Source organism: Xenia sp. Carnegie-2017, unplaced genomic scaffold (assembly GCF_021976095.1).
Source record: "Xenia sp. Carnegie-2017 unplaced genomic scaffold, XeniaSp_v1 HiC_scaffold_24, whole genome shotgun sequence".
NCBI classification, from domain to species: Eukaryota; Metazoa; Cnidaria; class Anthozoa; order Malacalcyonacea; family Xeniidae; genus Xenia; species Xenia sp. Carnegie-2017.
Window position 1 is genome coordinate 9,224,973 of NW_025813487.1, and position 21,683 is coordinate 9,246,655.

General features: G+C 35.8%; 1 protein-coding gene and 2 long non-coding RNA genes across 3 annotated transcripts in view; 1 reads left to right on the top strand and 2 right to left on the bottom strand.

Annotated features, from left to right (window-relative positions):
• LOC124450753 (serine protease hepsin-like) lies at window positions 1-16,264 on the top strand. The gene is made up of 9 exons (XM_047001394.1): window positions 1-78; window positions 164-347; window positions 428-455; window positions 6,546-6,904; window positions 8,609-8,818; window positions 12,470-12,649; window positions 13,145-13,297; window positions 14,110-14,299; window positions 15,109-16,264. Exons 2-9 carry the CDS (start codon window positions 272-274, stop codon window positions 15,338-15,340), a joined length of 1,428 nt encoding a protein of 475 aa, XP_046857350.1. The 5' UTR covers window positions 1-78; window positions 164-271; the 3' UTR covers window positions 15,341-16,264.
• The window catches only part of LOC124450764, an 18,266-nt gene continuing 8,150 nt past the window's right edge, over window positions 11,568-21,683 (bottom strand). Inside the window, exons 2-3 of the long non-coding RNA XR_006950199.1 lie at window positions 12,210-12,217; window positions 11,568-11,708 (exon numbers count right to left, since the gene is read on the bottom strand). This is a non-coding gene — a long non-coding RNA (uncharacterized LOC124450764). The remainder of the gene's footprint in view (window positions 11,709-12,209; window positions 12,218-21,683) is intronic.
• The window catches only part of LOC124450761, a 3,262-nt gene continuing 1,098 nt past the window's right edge, over window positions 19,520-21,683 (bottom strand). The window contains exons 2-3 of the long non-coding RNA XR_006950196.1: window positions 20,907-21,023; window positions 19,520-19,619 (exon numbers count right to left, since the gene is read on the bottom strand). This is a non-coding gene — a long non-coding RNA (uncharacterized LOC124450761). The remainder of the gene's footprint in view (window positions 19,620-20,906; window positions 21,024-21,683) is intronic.

Sequence of the window (21,683 nt, forward strand, 5' to 3'; positions counted from 1 at the left end):
CAGGAAATAAAATCAGAAAATGTCAAAAAGCACCGAAAAAAGTTGATAGCAAAGGCTTTCGAAGCACAGCTGTTCTAAGTATGTCGTAATAGAACTTTCGGATTGGCCAATCGTGCTCTCGTGTCGTCATTAAATATTTTAAAAGCTTCAAATTTATTCATAGCTAGCCTCACAGTGGTAAGGGCTCAGTATATAAAAAGGCTCTCAGGGTTCAACGACGCAAAAACGAACCGGTTGTCTGCAATCTTACACGGACACAAATACATAATACATGAAAAAAGACGAAAAACTGAAAACAGACAATGTGGAAGACAGTCTTTTATGTGTCAGTGCTAATCTTCGTGACAGTGAGTATTGACAGAATTTCACTAAGTCTAATTTTCGTTGGCACAAATCCTCCTAATACTTGCTTCTATTTCTATTTCAGTCGTGCACCTTTTCAAGCGCAAGAAGAGGTAAGACGGGTTTTTCCATTAAGCTTTTATATTAGCTTAAATAGTGAAATAATCGCTTTCATCTTCAAGACGTCGCATCACAGAAGCGCGAAATATACGGGCAGGTGTTTTTACCGGCGTTATTGCGTTTGTTTATTTATTTATTTGTTTCTTATCACTGCCAATAACATGGTAGATACAAAGGAAACAGCAGCATTCATAAATGGCAGGGAATACCCATTGCCTCTCACCGTTTAGAACGAAAATAGATGGCAAATGTTTTTCGTACATCATGAGAACAATTTTACGGTATATTAAACACAAACTTGGAGGTGAACAAAGAGTTGCGAAATGTTGCAAAACTATACACATGTCTTTAACACTGAAACCTACTAATTTCTTGATTGATAAGTTTCTCACACACTTTTCAACAACAAAATGCCAAAAATGAAAAGCATTTGTAACTCGTTCGTCATTTGGCAAAGTCTTTTGTACAATATCTACAGATCCAAATTTTAATAGTTACCTATATAAGTAAAGATAGCGCGCAGAAAACACTTTGTGATATATATATTTATATGAAATGTGAATAGGAAATGTATAAATCTAGGGGGGAAATTTCACTAATCCGACACTTTCTTACAAAACAAGGAGCTAATGTATGTTGTCTTTCATTACATTCAAATTAGCAAGGGTCCTTAAAAATTAAGTTCTCAATATTGGGGGAAATGATATCGCAGCGCCAAAAGCAAACACAAAGTCAATATCACACTCATTTTTACACGCAGAGCTCACTAGCAGTAATGCCAATGCAACAGCTGGAAAGTTCACAAAATTTCTTTCGAAATATAATATAAAACAAATTCCGAAGAAACAAGACATCTTGAGATTGCAAAATATGAATCAAAACAAGACGAGAAGTAAACTGTAAATTTTCGACTTTATTTCAAAGTCATCCTCAGACTGATTCTGTCTGAGGAGGACTTTTAAATAAAGGAAAAACAGTCAACTTGTTCATCTCAAGATGTCTTCTATTCTTCTTTAAATTGTCGGCTGGTCATGGTTTTCTTTCGAAATATTCGACAGTGTTCGATGATTGTTTCTAGCTAATTAATCCCTTTCCACGCATAGACGACAAACAATTGTCCGAATTATTCAAATTATCATCAACTTGTGACATTTGCATTTAATTTCAAATGTTTCCAAAGTCAAAGCCGTTTTCGCAAAAATTATAAGCTATCCAATTTCGATGAACTTTTAACTCGAGCTTGCAGTTTGATTGGATTGAACATATTCAAAACTGCTATCATGCTATCTTTCTCAATTGTGCAACTTGTGAGCAAGTAGATGGTTTTCATAATTTTCACAAGCTTTTCCAATATGTAAAGAACTGCATTAGGAGTAGGCCATAGTCTTGGAAAAGAATGCAAACGGCTATCGTTACTTGTATTTTTCTTTTGACTGCTCTTTGTGCTCAGGTAGCTAGGACTTTTATGAAACTGTGGTTTATTTGAACGCATAGTAGAATGTAGAGAACTCGATACAAAAGTAATCAAATATAAGATTTATCGTCCAACTTATTTTTCATGCGTACTCACGTGAAAATGTTACATTGTGCATACGTCATAGTGTAAAATGTGACGTATTTAATTACAATACACATGTTTTTATACAGCAGTAAAGGAGATACGATTGAGGTGTTATATTACTAAGAAAAGAGAAAATGTTAACTAAGTTAGATCAATATGTACATACGATGAAGATGACTACCGCTAAGGCCGTCGAAACGTTAGTCAACAACAACAAAAACAGTACTTCTCAGGACTATACCAACCTGGACGATCTACATTTACAAACATGTAATGTACATACCACCTCAGTAAAACTAGAAGTTTTTTAACCACAACAAAGGATGTTTGAGTGAAACGTGGCTATAACAGTTCCTTATAATGAACACCAGTTGGCACGACGAAGAAACGTAGGTAGCATTTTAGCAACCACAGCAGGATGCCAGCATCATGATTATTTTGTCCCTGATCGAGTTTGTCCCGAGGTATATGCAGTTAATAAGCTGTAAAGGTAAACGAATCAACAGACCACCATCTCTAGCTTTGATCGTTCAACTTGTTTCATTGTATTTGAAGAATTTTCGGAAGTTATGAACAATTCTGTTAGGTTTGAGGTAAAAAAAAGGCGCTCTAGTAAAAAAAAGACTTAACATAAAAGATATTATTATCATTGTGACTACTAGCTATAAATTGTTAAAAATATGGAAGAGATCGAGACTCTCCAATTTCAACTGAAAGCGTATTGGTTTACACAAAAAGCAAAGCGGAACTTAAGGATTTCACTGAGTTAATTAAAATAGTAAAGGATTAAGGATGCATCTAACATGAGTAAGATTGCTATTCTCAAGTCAATTCAAAAAGACAATGACGTGTGAATGATATTGCAACGAGATATGCGTTGATGTCATAAATCAACATGTTGCGGCGCTAGTTCAAAATCTCTGGTCAAATTGGCGAGCCGTGCCAAGCAGACAAATCAACATTCGTTTCGTTGTCCCGCCAAATCCACTCAGGTATAAAACGCAATTATGAAGAGAAAGAGATAGTCGATACCCTAATTTGAGCCATTTCTTTACATAGAAGTTTACGAAGCTATGTCGAAACGCTGTAAGATTTGTCTTTGCAAAGACTAAAAAAATATTACGCGTACATTACCGTGAAAAATCTTCCACTATTTTCCAGAAGCAAAAGAAACGCCGCAACAATTCTCCTTACGCTCTCTAGATTTGCGTAATAAGGTCATTTTTGCGTGTAGATTCCCATTGTGAAGCATAGTTCGTTGAGCCACTTATTTAATTAAATAAACCTTCATGAAATCTTTTGAGGCTGGCTGGCATGGTGATAATTTAGCCGCTAATTTAAGACCATTTAGCGTTTGTCTGCACTATCAGACGAAGAGCTAATACATCACGTGAATGGATTGGATTCCCACTAATATGAACGCCAGAATAAAGTTTTAAGCAAAATGAGTTCTGCTAAAATCAGTGCGTGTGATGTGAACAGTGTGGGTGTAAACGAACAGAAAAAGGGAAAACAATAGAAAATTTTGTCCGCATTGACAGTCCATTAAAACTAGTTGTAGGGCGAATGTTGCGTCCCTTACGAAAGCTGCTCCTGTTTCGTTTGGATCTGAGGAGGATGAATTACCCCATCGTTTAGAAGTAGTAAATATCTTAGTGATGGCTAAAGGTGGAACATCAGAAAGATAGTCATAGAAGTGAGAAATACGACAGGTCATGATATCAGACTAAAAGGGCATACTATCCCTGGTCTTCTTAAGATAGTTCAATCTCTTTGTCCAGAAGAGTTGGATCTAAAAGATAAGTTAAATCATCCATCCCCCTCAAACAAAGTCACCCCATTTAAAAATCAACTCGGTTACAGAAAACCACTGCCCATAGAGTTGTCAGATCATTTGAAAGCTGTAGATTTAGGCGATTTGAAACCTGAACAAAGAAAACTTGCGTCACAACTGTTATTAGAAGAAGCAGATAAATTCTCGCGGAACAACGATGATATTTGGGTCATCCCTAGCCTTAAAATGAAGATTAAATTGAATGACAAGACACCCATCCAAAAGAAGTACGTTCCTGTGCTTCGTCCCCTTTTATCCGAAGTGAAGGCTTACATAGAAGATCTTCTCAATTGTAGTTTTATCCGAAAGTCGAACTAGTCGTACAGCTTCCTCTTCGTGTGTTTAACGGAAGAAACATGCGAGTCTTAACCCACAATTTATGTACTTCATCCTTGCAACTATTTACCTGCAGATGAACACCACAAAATTCCTTAATGACCGGAAGTAACGCAAAATTTACGACAGCCACCACTACAGATCACATCTAAAACAGAACGAATGAAGGAAGAATGTGCCAAGATAGTGAGCAAGTCCTCAACTATTCAAATAGAGACAACACCTCTTCTCAGGATACAACACCAGTACTGGGAACTGATCTGTCCATGAAAATGCTCCTAACTCTCCACTTACACATGACCTAGTACAAAAGAAGAAATAGTGGCCAAACCACCACTTGACGGCTTGGTTGTTGATCAATATGAAAACCCTACGTGTGCTGATACCCCTATTGTACAAGAATGTCGTAAGCCTCGTCGCGCACGACGACTCCCAGGCGGTTGATGTACTATAAATCTATAGTCCTGGTTACCCTGCTGAAGTGTTTCCAGCAACTGCCCCATAATAGTTAAAAATAGTACAATACAAAAAACAATCGACCGTTGCTCGCAACCACTTAACAGCTGTTAACTGCCGTCTTTGTTCATCGAGCACAATTGCATAACCTTATATTATACCTTAACCCTCCAACCAAATGATGCCAGACGTGTCCGAGCTAACGGCAGAGGATAAAGAAGAATGAAATGCAATTATGTATAAATGATCCGGAGTATAGGATTAGTGGCGCATGTACCAAAAAATTGTGACTGTGTTCTTTGTCTTGGATTTTCGTACCGACTTTTAGGTGTTTATTTTTCATAAAAAAAAACAAAATTTTAGCTGGAAAGAATTTTTCATCCTCTTTTCGTTTTATGCATATTTGCTTCTGTGAAATATGGTAAAATTATTTATCTTAATATTCGTTTAAATATACTTCATCTTTGAGAGCTAAATGTTGTGATTATGAGAAAATGCCATCTTCAGTTAAGAAATAAGAGATGCTTACACTGTTTGCACTGGGTCTTACGCAAACAGGGAGACCATTGATCTGCTCAAGAGCTCTCACAAACGTCTACGATGTTTGCATAAGCAAGTGTAAACACGAATAAGATCTTTTATTTGTTTTATAAAAATAACAGCAATTCGAAACACTTGTTTTAATTTTCTTCAATATGTATTTGTAATATATTTGCAAATTCTTTAGATTTGATTTAGTTGATCGAGTTCAGATCGGTTTGTGATGAAAGCTCAGTGATCAATCAGCGCAGGCGTTTAATTGTTTTTGTTTTATAATATAAAGTAGAAAGGGTTAAGTAATATGACGCAAAACTTTTGATACAATAATTTTCATAAAACAGGGTCACTCTCAATAAAATTTTCGTTTTTATTTCATGTTGTTTCAACTTGTTGCTACTGAGGAAATATGAGACCAAACAAAGCATGCATATCATAAAAGTTTATGCAAGAACACAAATTTGAGGTTGCACTTTCTTAAAAAGGACACCACATTCAAAAATTGTCAGCGTCCAGACTCACAGACACCCATGGCTTCACAAACCTCAGTTTTCGACCAATTTCTGGTATGATTTTAAAAAAAAACTTGCAAACAGTCTTAAGCCGTTATTGCAAATCATTGCGCTACATAAAATAAATTAAAAAATCAATCACTTAATCAGACTCATTAAGCTCAAAATTAGATAAGGTATAGTAGCTATAGCTTTTGAGAGCAATTATGGATAAAACACCAGCCACAGTTTTGAAGACGGCAAGGAGTGTTAGCGTTAATTGTTTTCTTGGCTGGAAATGTTTTGCATATGCTAATTTCTGCCAACCATTGTAGCTGTTTTTCTTCACAAGAATTCCACTTTGAAATTTGATTGGCACTTATGATTACTTCCTTCTTTGACTAACCAGTCAGGAGCATTTTACTAAAATTTACACCGTTCAAAACCATTCAGAATTAATAATTTTATCATGTATATTATTATGCTTGAATTTGATGCATGAAGCAGTTAAAGTAGGAAAATGTTTTAGTAATCATGCTAGCATTCAAAAGAATGGAGTCGATATTAATAGTTTTCCTTAATTCGTTGTTTTATGCAATTACTGTTGTTGACAGTGTTTACAATAAAAAGTGAATGACTCTCCCACAAGATTTGGTTATTTTAATATAATTTTGGTTTATTCACCTTTAAATATATTAAAGTTGTATTTAATGGTATCTTTTGTCTTCTCTAGAATTGTTTTCTGAAATAAACAATAAAGTTCTGAAACCTGATTACAACACAAACGGAAGCCATGTTTTTGCCGTTCGCTGTCTAATTAATAAGAATAAGAATACTAGTACGATTCAACTTATTTCCATTAAAACAGGCCAAGCTCGTGGAAATGTGAAATCATTCGGGATGAGATCGTAAGACGACCCAACTCGGATAAAACTATTTACATTCCAACATGTGACCTAGACGGAACGTTTGCTAGAAAACAGTGTCGCTACCAGCCCACCACAGTAACTTGTTGGTACGTAGACAAGAACGGCAAGCCTATTGGTAAAAACAGATACACCCACGTAATCAGCACGTATAGCAGCACGAGAAAAAAGTCAATGACGCTAACACAACAGCAAATGACAAACAATACAAAGAGAACAATTCGATATAAAATAAGGGCGTCAAATAAAGAAATCGTCGAAACAAACCCGTTGATGGTAAAGACAGGAAATGCCAATATCAGTAAGGGCTCTTTCTCACTGTATATTTTTTCTCAAGTAAACATCCTGCATAGCAATTGTTGCTTTTGGAAAGAGAATAACCTAATTAAAACAACAAGGTCAACAAATGACTTAAGCCTGACTTCAATTAGAGAACTTTTCTCGCAAAGCGATAAATTTTGATATGAAAATATTCGTGAAAATGAGTATTTGTCTTCCACATGTAATAATAAACATGAAAATCACGAACAAACTAATACAAAATGTCTGTATCAAACACTAGCTAGACAACTGCTACTGCTTCAAAATGGCATGTTATAACTATTGTTACTGTAACGACGACCAGAACAAAGAAGCTAGTACAAGGAACGGTTCACCATACGTTGTTTATATGTGGAACGGGCTCTGAAAGAAGAATTTCCGTCTTCTCTTGAGAGAGCTTAATTTTTATGACCGGGGAAATGTTTTCATATGCATGGTTTGTTTTCTAATTGGTCTAAGAAACTTCTTAGTCAAAATGGTCGGTTCGCAGTGGTGTATATAGAGTGGTCAGATGGTATGAAAATTCTTTTTACAAGCAAATACCTCGAAAACTAAATAGGATAAAAAACGTCAACAAATCAGACTTACTTAAATCTGATTAGCTAGCAAATTTTTGCAGCGAAAAAGTGGAAATCATTCGAACTCAAATTTTCGTCTTGCTGAACAGCTTTCAAATTTCCTCGCCATGCTAGGTGACGTCGTTGAGTATCAGCGCATTTTTGAATTCGAAAAATTCGGGAAAGAGCGGACCAGAAAACTGACTTTACAACCCAATCTAGTAGAAGCATAACTCCGTCAAAATGCTAGTAACAACGACTCAGGCAAGCTGCCATCTTGAAAGGCGGCTAAAACTAAAGTAAAAAAGCTAATTGCATTAGAAAAGCCTAATAGAAGTCGAGATTTTATCGTAGACACGTGAGTGTAGTTTTCAATTTTCTCTGACGGGTTGACAATTGATTGAACTCGGTGTTTATTGAAAAAAATCGAAAAAGATATTTTCTTTCGCTTGACGTTGCATATTTGTGTTGAAATTTCATCAACATTGATCGGTAAAACAATTTGCTTCCTTCTTTGAACTGTAATAACGTCATAAAGACGACATTTATAAGTAAACCTGACTGAATATGATCATCAAAAGTAAGATTGTCGAATTGGAGTCAAGTGAAGTGCAAAGAAGGAAGCAATTGGTTTTACCGGTCAATATGATCAAATGTCGACTTTTTCGATTTTTTGCAATAAACACCGATGTCTTGTTGACTTTCTCTTCGCAAGAAACAGCAGGTTCAATCGATGGTTACCCGCAAGGGAGTCTTAAATGCAAAATACCCAAATTCAGCTGTCATATGACTTTAGCCACAGAGGCAGACAGGCCTATAAAGTCACGGGAAAAATTGTTTGGAATATGGTGCAGTTCTCAATAAACGGTTTGGACAGAATAATAATTATTTATTGTTTTGTTAGTCATCTATTTTTTGAGTTTTCTCTGTAACTTGGTAACCTTTAATAATTAATACTTAAGATAGCGGCAAACCACCACTTTTAAAAGCAACTGACTACAAATAGCCACTGGCTGCAACAGCCCCTCTTTCCATGTTTTTTTCTTTGAGTCAGGAAGAGGAAAATGCACCCCTGCTTGGCGTAACTGTAAAATGCAAACTTAGCCTAATAGCATTTTTTCGAACAGCCGTAAAGTATTTGACAAAATGCGAGAAATTACGAGAAAGAAGACTTCGTCAGGTCCGTCCTCCAATGATGATTCCGAACTGCACCAGAGATGGGGATTTTCAACTCGAACAATGTAATGTATACAAAACGAAATGTTGGTGCGTTGGAATGAATGGAAAGAAAATTCCTGGGACTAAAGTTCGCAACAAACTTCCGGAGTGCTATTTAGGTGAGTTTATGCTACTCAAATTTGTTATAAAATCAAACGCCCATCAGGCCTTCACTCAGTCTACTCGTGAATACTGCTTGGCTGTATTTGTGCAGTATAAAATAGTTGGCAAAAAGCACAATGAAATTCGCATAATGCAATTTCACATTCAGCAATGTATTATGTAAGTAAATCATGTCACGCGTGCAACGCTTTAAGAAACATTTTGATTGGTTAAAGGACTTTGTGTTAGTTACGTGTGCTTTATGTATCTCGTGACAACATAGGAAAATCTGAATTTCAGGCATTTAAAACAAAATATAACATGGAATTCATAGGAAAATCTGAATAATCTGCATTTAAAACAAAATATAACATGGAATTTCATCACATTTTCTTTTGTCTTTAACTTTAGCTTACGCATTGCTTACACAATGAAATAAATTAAAGTGACTGCTTAATTATGTGTCGCTTAACACAGATTGACAGTATTATTTGCTGCCCGGCATAAAAAGCTGGAAACTAATGTTGTTTGTAAATTCACATCATAGAAGTTGTCTTGTATAATTTTTTAATAAATAGATTTTTTATACATAGACTATTTACATGTGTAATGCGACGAAACATTGTGCTTTTGTAATTAAGTTGGCCCGTATATGCCACAGCTTCTCGGTAGAAATTTGCATGTACTTCATGCAGATCAAGTTTCTCCAAACAAATCTGACTGTTCTCTGTACAAACCATTGTACAAACATTACGTTGCTCAATGGAAAACGACATGCTCCACAAAATGTTAACCTTCGGCGTGTTGAAATGCCAGTGTCTTCTCTGCTAAAATTATCTTTCTCTATATAAACACACCTCCACTCGACAAAACTAACACCAGTGCAGAGTCGTGGTCACGGGAAGGGACAAAGCCCTGTATTTGTAAGAGTTGGAACACGTATTATTCTATGCATTTTGCATTATGATCAAGGTGATTGGGTAGATATGGTCAATTGGGCATCTAGCCGCCATTTTTGTTTAGCCGCCATGCTAACTTTTTTACATAGGAGATAAATTATAAAAAATGTTTTCAATGATTTTATGTTGTGTTATAATAGTTCCAATCATAGCGATGATGAAGAGAAACACACGCCCTCCCTTGTGGCAAAAAACAGTGTTAAAGGCGTACAATTACATCCACTGCATTAAATAAATGCTTTTCTATCATTATGACATCTATAAACAACCGAGTTTTAAAGGTAGAGGTCACTGTCTATTCATGAATAGGAAAACACAACAGAAAATTTGTCTTTCCACCATTAAATGCTTTATATTTGCTGGCGTTTAGAACAAAAATGGCGGACGCTAAGCAATTTTACTTAGACGTTGTCTCAACTCTCCTAATACAGGACTCTAAGAAGGGGGTAACTGAACGCAAAACAACTACAACACCATGATTAGCAACTTTTGTCCGAACTTTGAAAAAAAAGTATTTAATGTCAAAATTTTATGTTTCTTTCCGTGATCAAGGAGATAGTAATGATCAATTGTATATAGACAGTATGATTTTCGCAATTGATCATTTTAGCAGTTTACTTAAAGTGCCTATATTACCCTCAGAGAAAAAATCTATTTTGATAGAGTTGACCATTTTCAGAACATTTACAATATATTTTTGATCGTCCTTGACTTTTCGGGCGTCAAAATTGGCTTTTTTCGTCTTTACCCTAAGGTGTTGTGACTGGGTCTAGTTTACCGGACATGACGAACATTGGACAACCCGCTTTTTAACATATTCATATTGAAATTTGTAGAAAAGTCAAGAAATATATTTTCCTGAACTTAAGTTATATTGCGCACTTTGTTAATGAATCACTCTGTGATTTTACTGCGTAAAAGCAGCGTGCTCCCAATGTACCTCACGTTTGATGAACTAGACCCAGTCACAGCACCACACTGTCAAACACGAAAGAAACGAACTTTGACGTTATTAAAGTCAAGGAGGATCAAATTTTCGTCTCATAAAATATATTGCAAATATATTTAAAATAATAAACTATCTAAATAGATTATTCTCCTGATGGTGATATAGTCCTTTTAAGCCGGTTACCGTGATCGGCAAACTACAGTAGACAAATTAAAAGCAGTTAGGCCCTGACAATGATTGTGTGTACGTGTATTAGTTTTTGTGGGGCAAGAGCGTCCCGCAACTTCGTTTATACAGGGGAATATAATTTTAGCATGTAGAAGAGGTTTGCTGTGTGCTCGTAGCAACCTTAGAAGATATTACATTTGAACATGCAGAAGCTTGACATTTATGTGGAGCAAGTCGTTTTCCTTGGAGAAATGCTCAGTTTGTACGGAGTAGATTGACTGTTCACTCAATTTTTCGTACGGAGAAATTTGATATGCATGAGACAGATGCAAATTCCTTCGAAGAAGCTGTGGTACACACGCTTTTGAGATATTACAAGAAAAATATAGTGTTTAGCATGTTCTAACATGACTTCGGATCTGGGCTCTCCACCAATTTTTTAATTGACAGTCAAATAATAAATACATGAATAATTTCTCAATTCTGATTGGTATAAAGCACTGATCTCAAAAAAACTGGACAAAGCAACTGTATTTTTGTAGTAAATATATTTTAAAGCCACCGCCCCCTTTACTAATAGACCAACACATCCAAAGCTTTTTGACAAAACTATGGACAACATAGCAACATATGGCCAAATTATGCTTTGAAATAATGCAGAAAGTGAAAAACAACCTTTGTGGCGATAGTAAAGCGATTCAGAAGGAATAATAAGCCGTATAAAAGGAAAATGCATGTAGGTTTCATTCTGAATCACTCGTAAAAAAGGCTTGTAATTTTAAAGGATTGATCAGATTATGATCGTAAATGAGATTATTTAATCAGTTTGTACTTCTGAAATATGATTCCAACAATTCCAGGTATTTCCATGCAGTTGTGAGCTATTTTCCATAGTTTTTCCATACCACAGTAGAGTTACCGACGACAAAAATCGCGGCATTTTAAATATAATTCATCATATTTCATCATATTTTTAGCTTTTCTATAAACTGATTTATCTCTTAGTTATCTTCATGTAGTTACATGTTGAACTTTCAGGATTATTCACGTACAAATCCACAATACATTTGCTCCTTATTTTCGCGAGTTGGTCCCTTAGTAATGGCAGCGTTCCTTAATTTTTGTTTTCAATTTTTGTGCTAGATGCTTGATCCGGTCTTATTTCGAGATCAGTGGTATAGAGGCAGTGCGATTCTTATTTAATACCAAAGTAAAAATAAGAAACGTAGAGCAAAAACGAATGTGATGATTACTTGACGCGTGTAATTGTTACATACATCGCAGGGTTTAATACGGAATTTTCTTAACATAATATAGCCAAATTAAGTCCACCTCTGAGTCTCCGACACAACAAAAAACAATTTTAATATCAACCTGCGTTGAAAACTACAACACGTTCACAACCAATCAAAATGCACAAAGTACCTCACATGTATGGTTTCCGACTGCGTCATTCAGACAATAGCGATAAACATAAACATCTTGTTCTTTAATACTTATCACTTCGAAAAAATCAGAAAAATCCCAGGAAAAAAATTAAGTTAATTATTTACGTTAATTTTTAATTATATTAATCCACGTTTGCTTTGTAGACACTTGTGGGAAAAGATTCAGGAAGGGACCGTCACGTATGCGTCGCATCGTCGGCGGACGAGAGTCGAGCCCAGGTACATGGCCATGGCAGGCAATGATTCGCTCCAAACACCGAGGTCACATATGCGGTGCAACGTTAGTGCAAAAAAACTGGCTCGTCACGGCAGCTAGCTGCTTTGGTAAGGAACAAGACTTAAAATAAAACTCTCATGAAGAGCTAAGGATAAAGTTATTACAGTAAATTACTCAAATTAACTGTATATTTTAATGGTCGAGTTTAAAAAAACCACAAAATCTAATCAGGAAAAGTATAAAGCAACAACGCAGAAGGCTTTCTGGGTTTAGTCTTGCTTTTCGAGCATTATCGATACTCATTTCTTTGTAGAAATCCATTTTTTGCAGTGAGCGAGTATAGATACATTTTTTTGCCTAATGCAATGTGACATGCCCTCTTTATAACGATGTATGAATGAAGTCGTCTTCCACATTGCTCTTATCGTATCAAAACTATTTGTTGGGCATGCAATGTTAGACTAGCAAAGAGCAGGCCAGAATATTGCTAAACGTTTAACGACCACTGCATATTGATTTTGATTTCGAATCAATCTGAAGCATGTTTAATAAATTAGCTACAAATAGATATGCTTCAAAAATGCAATTCTCTGTTTATGCAGACAACTACACAAAGTGCATCAAGGAATGGACGGTAATACTGGGAGCACATGAACTAAACTCCAGCAGCAACACCAAGATAGGAATTGAAGCAATACACATTCATCCGAAGTATCAACCAGGAAAAGAAACACATCCTGGAGATTACGATATCGGTAAATGATGAAAATAGATGCATGGTTTTATGAAATGACTTTAAAACTAGAAAATAGCATTTCTGATGAAGACACTAAACTGGAGTACATAATAACTCAAGTTTCAACATCAGATCACTCCTGATGAAGACACTAGACTGGAGTATATAAGGACTCAAACCTTCACATCAAATCATTCCTGATGAAGACACTAGACTGGAGTATATAAAGACTCAAGTCTCAACATTAGATCACTCCTGATGAAGAAACTACACTGGAGTATATAAGAACTCAAGTTTCAACATCAGTTCACTCCTGATGAAGACACTAGACTGGAGTATACAAAGACTCAAGTCTTAACATTAGATCACTTCTGATGAAGACACTAGACTGGAGTATATAAGAACTCAATTTTCAACATCACATCACTCCTGATAAAGACACTAGACTCAAGTATAAAGGACTCAAACCTTCACATCAGATCACTCCTGATGAAGACACTAGACTGGAGTATATAAAGACTCAAGTCTTAACATCAGATCACTCCTGATGAAAACACTAGACTGGAGTATATAAGAACTCAAGTTTCAACATCACATCACTCCTGATGAAGACACTAGACTGGAGTATATAAGCACTCAAGTTTCAACATCAAATCCCTCTTGAGAAAGACACTAGACTGGAGTATATAAGAACTCAAGTTTAACATCAGGCCATTCTTGATGAAGACAGTAGAGTGGAGGATTTACGTTTCAAGAGAATATCTCTCATAAAGATAATAGACAGTATAGTATACGATTAAACTTAGAAATTGGAGATTTTCTTTCTTTCAGCTATACTGCAAATGTCAAGTTCGGCTAGAATACCCAGAGATATTATGCCACTCTGTCTACCGGAAAAAGGTTTTATACAAAGATGCTCCATCACTGGTTGGGGACGTACTTCCAATAGTGGTTCCTTATCAAAAGTCTTACGTGAAGCCTACGTCGATCTTGTACCTCTGGATAAGTGTAATGGAGAAAAGTAAGCAAGTTTCATCGTAATTCATGTGCTCATAAAATGGGCATTAATGTTGAAAAGAAAGATCATTTTCGTTTCAAGGGAGTTTTATTTGATATAAAAATAATGTAGAAATCGTGTCATAAGTACTTTAAGTAGACACATTGGTGAAGTAGACACAGAAAGAGTGCCTACCATATTAATTGACAAGATGACCTTTAAAAACACAGGCGTCAAAAAAACAGTGTTGTATTACTCTACGATAAACGAGAACTTTAGTCGCGCAGGAATCTCGCTGGTTGCGTGGTTTTTGCAGGAAATTTTAATGGCGAAAATATAAACAACATGCCATTAAAATCAATAAATTTATCTTTTAAATATTGTTTTTTGAAGTCTATTTTACAAATGATAGAAAACATATTTACTTTTTTTATTAGGTTATAGCAACACTTGTAAAAGTTGAGGAGAAACTCGAAAATTCTTGGAAACACTAGCACTACGAAATCGTGCTTGCAAAGCAGTTTTTCGTATCTTCCAAACTTTCTCTTGTGTTTCTATAATAGCGCGTTCAGACTGAGTGACGGAGTACGATACCTTGTTTCGGGCAAAAATCTGCAGGCCGTTCCCACTACGTAGTAGCCAATAGCTTCGTTTTTTATATTTTCATGTTGTTCATTGTAAATATGTTTGCTGAAAACCTAAACAAAAGGGAAAAAGCAAAAAATAAATACATCGTTTGCAGAAATAAATAGAAACCCATGCTTTAACTAGACATAAAAAATCTGAGAGGAACCACGATCTTTTTAACTCACAAAAAGTAATTTTTGACCTAGATCATATAATGGTACCATCAACGATCGCTTTGTATGTGCTGGATTTAAGGAGGGTGGAATTGATGCTTGTCATTTCGACACGGGAGGACCGCTGACATGTCCAATGAAGGGCGGCGCTTGGGGATTGGCTGGCATAGTCAGTTGGCGTCAGTCATGCGCACAGCCACACAAATACGGCTTGTACACCAATGTAAGAAAGGTTCAACGATGGATTGAGAAAATCATCACGTAATAAATAAGGTCCTAAAGAATCGCCACCATCATCATCGTGCTTTACGCCCCTGGTAAGGGCATGCCAAGGAAAGATTGACACGAGGAAAGGTTGAAGCGACCGCAATTGGAAAAATATTAGTTCTCTTTTTGCTTTGCGATAACATAGTTGAGAATAAAATAATGTAAATTAAACATACTCCGATGAATAAAAGACATCTTGCACACTTAATATATGAGTTAAATGGAAAAAAAACAATAACAAGATTTAACTTTTCCATTGGTGACATGTTGGGTTTTCGACCCTTTTTCATAATCATAGTCAAAACGAAAGTCTGGTCTTGACAACGATATTTAGAGATGGTTTAAAAGATATCTTTATTCAAAGACGTGTGTTTTATCCTATATTTTTTGAAATATAATATAAATATTTTCATATAATTCAATTAAAATGTAGAACGATTTGTACTATAACTGTCAAGTCTTTGTAAAGAACTTTGCCATGAAGTGCATATGTATTGTAGTTATCACGGACGGATTTGTATATTTTTTACAGGGGAAAACATAAAAGTTTTGATTTGGGGCGGGGAGGGTGACCTGGTAAATAATTGACGAAAGACGTTGTAAGAGTGTAGAATCGATGGCGGTCAGGTGGTGCAATTATCAAAGGTTGTGTAGAAACTTGAAATTTTCAGTACAAAAACAAGAAGTTCAACCGTACTAGTGACTTGTTTGGCAAAAATGGGGAAAGTTTGTTGGTATATATTATAAGTCAATCTGCTGTTTGGGGTGGAGCCCCCTGCACCTTCCTCATAGTAAATCCGTCAATGGTAATTATACAGCTATTTATTATAGTGAAACACATACATAGTGACATACTTTATAATTAAATGTAAGAATAGAGCAATTTAGTATCAATGATTAAATGAAGAATGCAGAATGATAACTACTACGTTTTGAAATCTTTGTCGAAATACACACAGTACGTGAAGTATTAATGAAAAGTTAAAAAATCGCAAATAGTAGGTTAAATAACAAAACAATAACCAAATAGCCCATAAAAGAACCATTTAAAACCAGAACTCTAAAACCAGTAGTTCTAAAAGAACTGTTTTAAAAGTTTCAAATTTTCATATAGCGACGTTGTTATATGAGGAATTTGATGTTGACCCAGACAAAGTGTCTACTTTATTACAACAGTATAAATAAATTTGGCATTAAACTATTGTACACCAATTTCAACCTTAATATTCACTAAGTAGTCCTCCAACCCTAGAAAGAGGAAGTTCTTAGAATAGCATGTATAGTGTATGTTATCTGCAAGGCAACGACTAGCGGAGCAACAGAGAGTGACATTGTTTCTCTCTAGAGTCAGATTTTCATACCCGAAGTTGATCCAAACAAAAACAAAAAACTCGTGAAATTTCGTCAAAGCATGTCGTATTTAACATAACTCATGGAATTTATTTCCCCTGATGTCAGTGTATTGAGCTCACTAACAAGAACAGAGATGTTATGTATTGAAAAGATTGTGAATGACTGAACTTTCCAGCCACAGATACCTCTATCATCAACAACCATCTGAGCAAAAAATTTATGGTGAAAGTAATAAAATTATGTCTTTTCTTAATTGGTCGTAATGCCTTGATTCTAATGCAACAGTTTTGAATTTTTCACAAGCATATTCTGTCATGTTATCATACCAATAGCGCTCTGCAAAGTAAACAGTTCCATCAACAACTACTATGATTCATCGCCATTATTGCCTTAGAACAAATACCAGTATCAATATAAGCACAAATACTAGCATCAGTAACCGCGCGACAAGGAAATTCTTTAAAATGTTCGAGGTATAGACATCGAATGCATAGAGCCACCAGCCCAGCAAAAGTTGCTTCTTCAAAAATTTCATACACACGAGTTCCCCATTTTAGAAGAGGAAGTGAAAAAACAACTAAGGAAAGAAATAATAACAAAAGTTTATTACGAAACAAGACCATATATCTTGGGTGTATTCCTACGCCACGTTTTTCAACGGGGACTCAAACACTCTATTGAATTTTTTGGCTCAATGTATGCTGCAGGAAATGACTATAGTAACGTAAAAACTGCCCACTCGGAACTACAGTACTGGCCTGTATAGACAGTTTAAAGTCGGTAAACATTCATTGGTGTGACGATGCATGAAAGGTGTTTTTGAGCTGAAACCGTCTTTGTCCAGGTATTCCAAAATTTGGGACGTCAAGGTAGTTTTGGATTATTTGAAAACATTTGACCATGTTCCCAAGATGCCCACAACAAGAACTTACATGAAGCTCCCCATGCTACTATGTCTCACTATGGGTCAGAAAGGACAGACCATTTAAAAAATATTTCTTTAATGTACCATTTAACTTTTTCTTGCTTCGTTACTCTCGTTCCAGAAAAGCCTTCTTACGCGGCCTAACTTTTAAAACATTCACCTTAAAAGCAATACTTGCTGTTTTGTTTTTCTTGAATTTCAAGATTGATGCAACTATCTCCCTCAATCTGTCTGATGGAAGAGCAGCAAGCTCATTACACAGTAAATACAGCTCGCGTTTTCGGCAGATCTGGAGCAGACAGTAAATAAATTTTAAGGCATTAGTGCCAACAAACATTGGAAAAACGAACAGGGAAGAGAAAAACCGAACCAATTTGAAACATAATGTCTTCATCAATAGAAAATGAAGTGTTAAGTATACCCCTGTCCTCTACAGATAGTGTGCAATTTATAGCAGGCAATATATCTAACCATCTAGAAACCTTGAAACCCAAACTAACAAATTTCGTTTGTGAAGAGCTAAAAAATATTTATAATGAAATAATGAAACTTTTGAATAAGAGAGTTGTTGTTGAAACAACTTGTTGCCCAGGGCAATTTATATCTAACATTTTGCTCGTCCGAAAGAGATGGTGCACACATGCTGGCCCTAAATTTAAAAAACCTAAATAAACACATTGCTTATCACCACTTTAAAATGGAAACCTTATAGAATGTCCTTTATTTAAACAAGCCTAACTCTTGGCTAGCTGTAAATGATCTTAAGCATGCCTATTATTCTGTGTCCGTTTGTAAAAAGCACAGGAAATACTTGCGATTCCAACACAATGGCAAGTTATATGAGTTTTAACCCTTCCAAATGGCCAATCAAGTGCTCCAATAGTATTTACTAAATTTTAAAACCTGTTTTTTAAAAAATAAGAGGTGAAGGCATTCTGCTATTTGGCTATATAGATGATATCATCTTAATAGCTGACAGCCGTACAACCCTCCTAGATCACATCCATAAGTCTACTGGATTATTGAAGTCTTTGGGTTTTACAATACATACTGATAAGTCTATGCTAATACCCAATCAAAGGGCTGTCTTCCTCGGATTTATGCTCGATATTGTGGCCATGATTGTAAATATGAAGGATGCAAATGCCAACAAAGTAAAATCAGCCATTCTAATTTTAGTTCATCAGGACCAGCCAAAAGTTTGAGATGTATTAGTGGTTGGCCTAATGCTTTACAGTTTTTCAGGAGTTAGATATGGGCCTTTGTATTACAGAACACTTGAAAATAAAAAAACTGACATGCTTAAAAGTGATGGGGGAAAACTTTGATAAAATAATGGTTATCGCCTCTCAAGGCATAAGTTGACATTCACTGGTGGCTTTTTCATGTTGACAAGGACCATAGTTTTCCCACCAAGTGTAATTACCTTAAAGTGTGACAGTTCACTTAAAGGCTGGGGTGCTGTCGTTGGAATTCTACTCACACGCCAAATGGTAGATGCACTACCCTGTAAGTTGAAGTTTGATGAAAATTCTACCACAGCATTTGACGCAAGGACGAGATCACATCCCTCCCGTATGCTCATCTGCTGTTCCTGTCCCACACTACAGAGTAAAAGATTTTACTCGGCTTTAAACACTGAACTCGAAGCCAAAAGGCGTGCTTCTCACGTGATCTCCTCCTTGCGGCAAATGACTTGGTAGAATTTCATCAAACTTCAACTTACAGGTAAGTCTGGTTTAATCTCCAATCATATTTCCATTTACAGATGCTATGCAATCAGCAAACTAATCTAATGAAAGGGAGTCGTGTTTCTCCGTTGAAATAAAAATGACAAGCAAATAGATCCCCTACCCAATAGAAATTTCTCACATAAATAAAATGATCACAAACCTCTTTTTGGTACTTTGGTAAAGTTAAACTGGTCAGCATTGTATGGTTGGTTTAGACTGGATATATTTTGAGGAGGACGTCTCTGAGTAAATCTTTTCTCGTTAAACTAAAAAATAAAAATAATAAAGGAGTCCTTTCATCAGTGTTGTTGTTGATTTGCATTTTCACGCCATTTACTATTATATGTGCCCACAGACTTCATGGTCAAGGCAAAATGGCTAAATAAACTCTAGCTAATTATCTAGTTGATCTTTCATGTGGTCCGATGTGAAGTTCTTTCGCTAGAAGAGGTTAAAGATGCTGAGCAAGGGGCTGTTTACATGACCTTTTCAGGAAGGGCTAGCCCTCCTGTATATTTTACCTTTGTTTTCGGTGCAAATTCTAGCCCTACATCAAGAGCTCAACTTGAGCAGCGAGTTTGGGCGCTAAAATACAAAATGGATGAAAACAAACCAAACTAGTTATTGCTTTTTTACTTATTTACGCTTTCTTTGTGTGTAAGCTCTCGTTGATGCCATTTCTTGCCGCTATTGCTAAAAAGCAATGCCTTGTCATAAGCAAATTCGTTAAATTTTGAGCCCTACAGGGAGGGCTAGCCCTGCCTCTTTCGTTTACATGGAGAATTTCCAGCACTACTTGGCGAGGTCTCGGGTAAACAACAGCGAGATCTCAGCTGGTGGGGCTAGCCCTCCTCTAAAGATCTTGCTTTTTTAGGATTATCCCTCCTTATAGGGCTCGTGTAAACAGCCCCTTACTCAACGACGGCACCTTTGAGCTGCACTAAAAAGAAATTCCAGAGTCCTCTAAATATACATTCCTTGGCTAAACAGCAGTTTGTAGTTTGCCGTTTGATTTGCAGGTTTACCACATGGAAAAATTCCAAAGGTCGCTTGCCCCAGACCCTACTCGAGTGACCTCAATTTTTCACACTTGGAACTCACGCCCAGCAGTTAAAATATTTTAATACGGGCCTGTAGATTTCCTAGTGGAAAGTAAAACCAATTTGCATAATACGTGGGTTTGAAAAATAGCGAAAAGGTTCTCTGTTTTCTCTGAATCTTTTGAGTTAATTTATTCAAAATTTCACTATACAATTCAATTTGCCTTCATGAATACCAAAATTTCATCAGCTTTAGCAAACATCAAGCAACATTACTTATAATAGTGGTCAATGGAAAGCTGTGCACCTGAAAAAGACACAAAGGTACATAGTCACCACTACACAATATTTCCCATAGCAAGGTATTTATATGAATAACTTGAAAAACGCCAGAAAAATTAAACAATGTATAACATATGTATGTGACATTATGAAAAACTTTTGTTGCCCAAAAATATATAATCCTTGCAGTGCCACTGTTGAGAACAAACTATATGTTAAGATTATCATTACCTGAGCAACAAAGTTATATTTTCAAGCAATAATTCGCCTTTCAACTGACTCCAGGTTGTACTTGAAACATCCCAACAACATGGCATGATCCCATCTTGATAATAGTTCATTATCAAACTATAACACGGTAATGAAAATAATAGTGTAATACTAATAATAACAAATTTAATATCTATACTGTTATAATGCATTATGTTTTTATTGCTATATGATAAACTATAATTTTTATGATAGTGAAATTATACAAATGAGTATCATGGTATAGTGATTTTAGATGCTTTTATTCCCTAACAATGAAAAAGTGCCATGCAAAGTTTGATAGTTAGAGCATTATGGTGATGGCTTTGGCAGGGACAGATTTTCCTGGGGTGCACACACCCAAATTCTCTAGCCTCACCCAAAGAAAAATTCTAAAATGGTATAATAGTGCAGATCATTATTACAATAGTATCGGAGTTTAGGAAATTGGACATTACGACAGAGTGAAAAGTCGAACTTATCATCTCAAAGGAAATTACATATTCTATACCATCCCTATTTGCAGTTGAGTCACTACGTATCATGTGTGTTTTTATTGAAATATCAAAATTGAAATAAATATCTATGCATTCATTAACAAATAACGTAAATTTTTCTAAAAAGCTAATAACACATTCTTTATGCAAGATTCACCATCTGTAAGCATAAAAATCTACAATAGCCCGAAATAGCCCAAGGCCACTTTAGCTTGGACAACAAAGCCCCTGTTGACATATCTGAACCAGTCCTGTCAAGTGA

What these genes read in the sequence shown, in the direction of transcription:
- LOC124450753 (XM_047001394.1), top strand. Translation starts at nt 272, where the DNA reads ATGAAAAAAGACGAAAAACTGAAAACAGACAATGTGGAAGACAGTCTT. An exon ending in TCCTGGAGATTACGATATCG is followed by an intron (nt 13,298 to 14,109) that starts GTAAATGATGAA and finishes TCTTTCTTTCAG; the next exon opens with CTATACTGCAAATGTCAAGT. An exon ending in GATAAGTGTAATGGAGAAAA is followed by an intron (nt 14,300 to 15,108) that starts GTAAGCAAGTTT and finishes TTTTTGACCTAG; the next exon opens with ATCATATAATGGTACCATCA.